This window comes from Ceratotherium simum, chromosome 13, assembly GCF_057802395.1.
Source record: "Ceratotherium simum simum isolate JZ-2026a chromosome 13, ASM5780239v1, whole genome shotgun sequence".
Lineage (NCBI taxonomy): Eukaryota > Metazoa > Chordata > Mammalia > Perissodactyla > Rhinocerotidae > Ceratotherium > Ceratotherium simum.
In genome coordinates, this window is record NC_141912.1 from 1,471,342 (window position 1) to 1,477,948 (window position 6,607).

The window sequence follows — 6,607 nt, forward strand, 5'->3', positions numbered from 1 at the left end:
GGCTGAGGGAGGAATTAAAAGACCTAGGCGACCCCGCAGAGCGAGGACCGAGATAAGAGCGGGAGCCGGCCGCCAGGTTGGGAGGGGGGGAGGAGTGAGCGCCGCGGCGGAGCGCGCCCTCCCCGCAGCGGCGCGGCGCGAGGAGGGGGCAGGGCCGGGTGGGGGTGGAGGGAGCGAGGGAGGGAGGGAGCGAGGGAGGGAGGGAGCGAGGGAGGGCGGCCGGGGGGAGGGCGCGGGAGGGAGGAAGTCTGAGAGACAGAGCGAGAAGCGCTCCTGAAGGGAGACGTCGGGCTCGTCCCCCGGGTCCCGGCCGCGGTCCCAGCTAGCGGGCGCAGCCGCCCGGCGCCCGGCCGCTTCGGCTCCGCGGCCCGGGAGGCCGTTGCGCAAGGCAGGAGCCCGAGGCTCGGGGGAGGGATGCCCCGGGCGTTGCCTCCGGCCCGCCGCCGCCGCCGCCGCCGCCGCCAGAAGCCCCAGCAGAGCTGAGGGAGGCGACGCCGAAGCGCTGGCTCGGAGTGGCCACGGCTGCAGCCCGGGCGGCGGGCTAGAGCGCTCGCCGCGCTTCTGGGCCGACCCCGTTCCGGCGCCTCCGCTCCCGGCCCCGGGCCCGCCCCCGAGGCCCGGCCTCGCTCCCGGGTCCCAGATGACCACCGAGGGCGGGCCGCCGCCGCCCCCGCCGCGCCCGCCGCCGGCCCCGCTCCGCCGCGCGTGCAGCCCGGCCCCCGGCGCGCTCCAGGCCGCCTTGATGAGCCCGCCGTCCGCCGCCGCAGCCCTGGAGACCACCTCGTCGTCGTCGTCGTCGTCGTCGTCCTCCGCCTCCTGCGCCTCCTCCTCCTCTTCCTCCTCCAACTCGGCCAGCGCCTCCTCGGCTGCCTGCAGGAGTGCGGGCGGCGGCGGCGCGGGCGCCGGGAGCGGGGGCGCCAAGAAGGCGAGCTCGGGGCTGCGGCGGCCCGAGAAGCCGCCCTACTCGTACATCGCGCTCATCGTCATGGCCATCCAGAGCTCGCCCAGCAAGCGCCTGACGCTCAGCGAGATCTACCAGTTCCTGCAGGCGCGCTTCCCCTTCTTCCGCGGCGCCTACCAGGGCTGGAAGAACTCCGTGCGCCACAACCTCTCGCTCAACGAGTGCTTCATCAAGCTGCCCAAGGGCCTCGGGCGGCCGGGCAAGGGCCACTACTGGACCATCGACCCGGCCAGCGAGTTCATGTTCGAGGAGGGCTCGTTCCGCCGCCGGCCGCGGGGCTTCAGGCGGAAGTGCCAAGCGCTCAAGCCCATGTACCACCGCGTGGTGAGCGGCTTGGGCTTCGGGGCCTCGCTGCTGCCCCAGGGCTTCGACTTCCAGGCGCCCCCGTCGGCGCCGCTCGGCTGCCACGGGCAGGGCGGCTACGGCGGCCTCGACATGATGCCCACGGGCTACGACGCCGGCGCAGGCGCCCCGGGCCACGCGCACCCGCACCACCACCACCACCACCACCACGTCCCGCACATGTCGCCCAACCCGGGCTCCACCTACATGGCCAGCTGCCCCGTGCCCGCCGGGCCGGGGGGCGTCGGTGCGGCCGGGGGCGGCGGCGGTGGCGGGGACTACGGCCCGGACAGCAGCAGCAGCCCCGTGCCCTCGTCCCCGGCCATGGCGAGCGCCATCGAGTGCCACTCGCCCTACACGAGCCCCGCGGCTCACTGGAGCTCGCCCGGCGCCTCGCCTTACCTCAAGCAGCCGCCCGCCCTAACGCCAAGCAGCAACCCCGCGGCCTCAGCCGGCCTGCACTCTGGCATGTCCTCCTACTCGCTGGAGCAGACCTACCTGCACCAGAACACCCGCGAGGACCTCCCAGGTAACGCAGCGCCCGGGCCGGCCCCGGGGGGCCGGGGAGAGGGCGCTTCTAGGCCTCCGGGCCCGTAGGCTACTGCCACTTCTACCGGGTCGCCGCAGCCTCCGGGTCTGAGGGCACTAGGAGGAGCGGGTGCTGGCGGGAGCTGGCACCTTATTCAGGGGGAGAGGACTGGAGTCATACTGCCCTCCCCCACACCCTTGGCCCAGAGCTAGGCCTCCAGAAATCGCGCTGCTAGGAGGAGGATGCAAAGTCCCCAGCCATTTTAGGGTCTCTGGGTGCCCCTATGGATTGCAGGTCTCAAGTCTCAGACCTGACTTAGCTTAAAAAGAAGGCATATGGCCTCTGGGGACCTTGGCCAAGGAGCTGGTTACTTTTGTCTTTTTTTCTTTTAGTTTGTTTTGCTGTACTTTCCTTGAAAAGTACATGTCAGAAAGGGAGATGCTCTGTATGCTGAGGGGTTGGATGGGGAGGGGTTGTAACTAGGCAGGTGTTGAGAGGAGGGGAAATGAGGAAGGGACAGACAGGAAGGCAGAGTGGGGTCCCAGGATCTTTCACAGGAGGGACATGTTGCCGGGGGAGGGGCACCAGGCCATTGAGGAGTCCCCTGCTCCCCCTACAGTGGACCCGGGTTGGTGACAAAGGAGTCTGTACTAGGCCCGCAGGACCTGAGGCCCACGCCGTGACTCCCCTGAGAAATGCCTGCCCCTGGACGCCGCCTGTAGTGTTGCTGGTGTAAACCGTCTTGGTCTGAGATTATGAAAATGGATTGATTTGCGAGGGTGGTGAAAGGTGGGGCCCAGATGAGGTGGAGGAAAGACTTTGACTGTTTAGCCAGGTTTATGGGGTCAGTGGAGATAAACTCTCTGACATTAACTCCTCAGAGGCACCATGGGCGGCAGATTACAATTGGGCTGGTCTGCCAGTCAAATGGTGCTCCGCTCACATTTACCTCCCGCCTGATTAGAAAGCGGTTCGCAGGATGATGCATCCGTTATACATAACAGGCTGGTGACTGGGTGTGCGACTAGAGCATCAGGGGAGACGGGAAGCCCAGAAATGGGCAAAAGATGTTGGTTCCCTAGACGGTGAAGTTTCCCAAATAGGCCTTTTAAATGCGGGTCTCAGAGGTTAACTAAACAAAGACAGTCTGGGCAAGACCACACCGGAGAGGAGTTTAGCGTGACTTAACCCACTGAGAGCAGAGTCTTGTTCAATTTTATGAGAATTTCAACAAGTAACCAATACAGACGACCCTGCCCTCTTATTTTTTTTGTTCCCTCGGACTGGCTGTCAGTCACCGCTCCCCCCAGGCGGCGCCCCCGGGCTTGCTCTTCCGCCCACCCGCCTCTCTCCGGCTCCCTGCTGCCCCTCTCCGGGCAAGCCCTACTCAACTGGAACCCAGACTCCGGGGCTTCGCAGCAGGCGTGAAACAGGACCCTAAAAATTAAAAACAAAAAACTCGCAGGACAGACACTTCTGATCCTTCCGTGAGCCCGCCCTCGCGTCACTCCACACACCGGCACACGCACAAGTCCTAGAAATGTGGCGATCCGGAAACACGACTCTATCTTGACCAGAAGGAAAACTGCGACCGAGCAGGCCGGCCCCGCGGCGGCCTCCCCGGGAGCCTCCCCCAACCTCCGCGCCGAGTCTGGGGCCGCCGGGGAGGCCCTGGCTCGGCCCCGAAGCCCAAACGGGACACTCTGCCCCTTCCTGGCCCTCTGGCTCCCGTCCCTCTCGAACATTATTCCCCCGGCCCCGGTTGGCATCTGCCAGGCGGGCCAGGTGGGCAGACGCCCTGCGGGGCCTAGTTCGGAGAGTGCGGGCCCCTGAGAGCCGAGGGCCCGGCGAGGAGCGGGGAGGCCGAGCAGGCCCCTCCAGCACGTGTGCGCGCGCGCGCGCGGGCTAGCCCTCCCACTCCGATGGGCGGCCAAGGCCTGTGTGCTCAGGGAGGCCCCGCGCCCTTCAGTAAGTCCTACGAGCCTTTCCTCCAGAAGGAGCTAGGGCTTTTGTGGTCCCTCCGGTGATATCAAGGCACCGATGGCGGCCCTGGCCGGGAGATGCGAGCCCTTGCTCTGGGTCGGCCGGGGCTGTCTTGAGCTCCAGGAACTGGCAGCACGACGCGCTCCAACGCGATGGGCCGACGACCCCGTGTGCAGGGCGACGAGCACACTGGAGGCGCGTGGGCCGGCTGCTGCTTTACGAGGGCCGTGCGGCGCATGTTTGGCGACCATAGGTGTTACCGGCAATAAACGTAGGCCGAGTCAGGGGCCCCTAGCAGCCTGGTGGCTCCATAAGCGCTGGGACACAGCCAGGCCGGGCGCCGCGGGCCCGCGGGTACGGTTTTCACGCGCTGAAAAACCCAGTCGGGCCCGGCACCACCGTGCGGCTTATGGTCCCCACCCCGCACGGATGACTAGGCAAGACTCAAGCGAACAGGCCTAACCCTGCCCGGTGCGGAGAGAGCCCGGCCCGGGAGAAGTCCAGGTCCCAGCGCCCGCCGGACGCCCTCGGCCGACTGCGCCCTGAGCCTGAGGCGCCGAGAAAGCAAAAGCAAAAGCCGGCGCGGGTCGGCCCCGAGCGGCCCGGCTCAGGCCCTCGGCCGAGGAGCAGCCCGGGCAGAGGGTGCGGGCCTTCTCCGTGCTCGGGCGAGCGGGCTCTCCAAGGGGCTCCCCGCGCTGCAGGCGCCTCCACGTGCGGAAGGGTCTGCAGCTGAGCTCTCCTCGAGGGCACGCCCTGCTCGGGGCCTGGCCTCTCCAGAGGACGCCTGGGCCCCTCGGAACCACGCAGATTGTGTTTTGCCACCCCCTTTTGGCACAGGGAATGTCCCAGCTGTGGGCTGCCACTCGGACCGGGCCAGTCAGTTTGGAAATAAGGCAGGAGGCTCGAAACAAGAGGCGAGGGCGACAGTGGTTTTTCCGGGGCAGAGGCCGGGAGCGCCGCGCTCAGGCCGGACAGAGAGCCCGGGCGGGCTGTCCCGGTGCCGCGCTCCTCCCGCGGTGGCGGCGGCCTCGGCCCGGGAGGAATAGGGCAATAAGGCGCGTGAGACCCCGGCTTGGACGGGGACTTGCTCTGTGTTTGTGTGTACGTCAAAGCAAAACAAAACATAATGATTCCAGGATCGTCCTATGATCGTCAGTTTGAAACTTTACGAAGCTTCCAGAACTGGGTTTCCTTTACCAGTTTTATAGCAATAGGTAAAAAAGATACACCAACTCCTTTCTTACCCTGAGTCAAAATAAGTCACGAGTTAAATTAAAATTTAAAAATAATATGCCCCATTCTCAGCTGGATGAGTTTGTTTCTGAAAAGAGGTTTTCTTTTCCGTCTTCTTTCAGTGGGACTGCCTCGATACCAGCATCACTCTGCCCCAGTGTGTGACAGAAAAGACTTCGTCCTCAACTTGAACGGCATTTCTTCCTTCCACCCCTCTGCCAGCGGGCCGTATTATCACCACCACCACCACCAGAGCGTCTGTCAGGATATTAAGCCCTGCGTCATGTGAACAGAGGGAGGAGGCCTGGCCCAGGCCGCCTCTCCTCCGGCGGGATGAACTGAGGTGGACTCAGAATGTGCACCCACAGCAGTAAGTAGCACCCCAGTCACTTAGCTAGAATCCCCAGGCCAGCATTGTTCACTGATACTTGTCTACCACTGGTGGATGGACCATCCCTGCAAGGTAATGCCCCAGATGTGCGCAGGCTCCCTTGAGAGGCAGAGGGAACTGCTAACTCCTTTTCTTGGCGAGATGGTGAAAAGTTACCACATGAAAAAGGTAAATTTGTAACTCTGGGATCTTCATTGCCTTCAGTAATCAGGGTTGGAAAAATGCAGACAAGTTGTGTGTGTGTATCTACGAAAATTTGTGTACTTTTCAAACAGGCAGTGTTAAACACAAGACTTCGAGAAAGCCTTGTCTTGTTGCTTAGCTAAGTAAGAGAGTTCTGTTTCGCCAAACACCGCATTTGGATAGAGGTGCCAAAGAACGTTATTAAGAAAGTATTTAGAAACAATGCGTCTAGTTTAAGAAAGTGGTTTTCAGTATTGTGACAATACAACGTTTTTTACAAGGTTGTTTTCTACCACCATATTTTAAAGATATTTTTATGATCTTCGTGTATGCTCACACTTTGCTTGTATTTTAAAAGGAGGATATATTTGCACTTATGTATACTTTTACAGTTTGCCAAACTATTTTGATGTAAAATTTTTTCAATAAAATGTATATAACAAATAGTTGTGTAGGGATCTGTTTCCTCCACGGGGACCCCACCATGGCCAGCTTCTCTTCTCCACCAGCCAGCAGTGCAACTCTACACTGGCTTTTTTTTTCCCCAAGTTGTATAATTGACGTGGTGTGGGGTCTGTGCCTTGAGTGACACAGGCCAGGTTCTGATTGTGGGTCTTCTCAGGAGAGAAAGAGAAGGAACACTTTCTGTTATTTCTTTCTTTCCTTCACCCTAGCTCTTTCTGGCTAAACAAAAACCAGAAGGTGAAAGGAACTTAGATAACGAGGCAAGATAAAGAAAAGCAAGAGTTGGATTTGAGGACACCAAGTTTAATGCCCTTTTCTGCTCTTTCCTGTGCCCAAGGAGTGGGTTGCCTTTGGCTCTTTCCTCTTCCCCACTAGCACAGAGTGGAGTGACCGACAGAGTGGAAGCCACCGCCTGGGGCTGCCCAGGACCAGGCTGAGCAGTGAGCCAGGTGTGGGGGCCCAAAGCACAGGACCAGCTTCCCCTTTGAAGTCGCAGTTTTGTTGTGGGTGCTGATTACCT

The 6,607-nt window shown here is 61.8% G+C and overlaps 1 protein-coding gene across 1 annotated transcript; it reads left to right on the top strand.

The window, feature by feature from the left end:
• Positions 1 to 640: 640 nt before the first annotated feature.
• Positions 641 to 6,015, top strand: FOXF2 (forkhead box F2). Its single transcript, XM_004419183.3, has 2 exons — positions 641 to 1,832; positions 5,171 to 6,015. The coding sequence occupies exons 1-2, from the start codon at positions 641 to 643 to the stop codon at positions 5,335 to 5,337; spliced, it is 1,359 nt and encodes a 452-aa protein (XP_004419240.2). The 3' UTR covers positions 5,338 to 6,015.
• Positions 6,016 to 6,607: the final 592 nt, after the last annotated feature.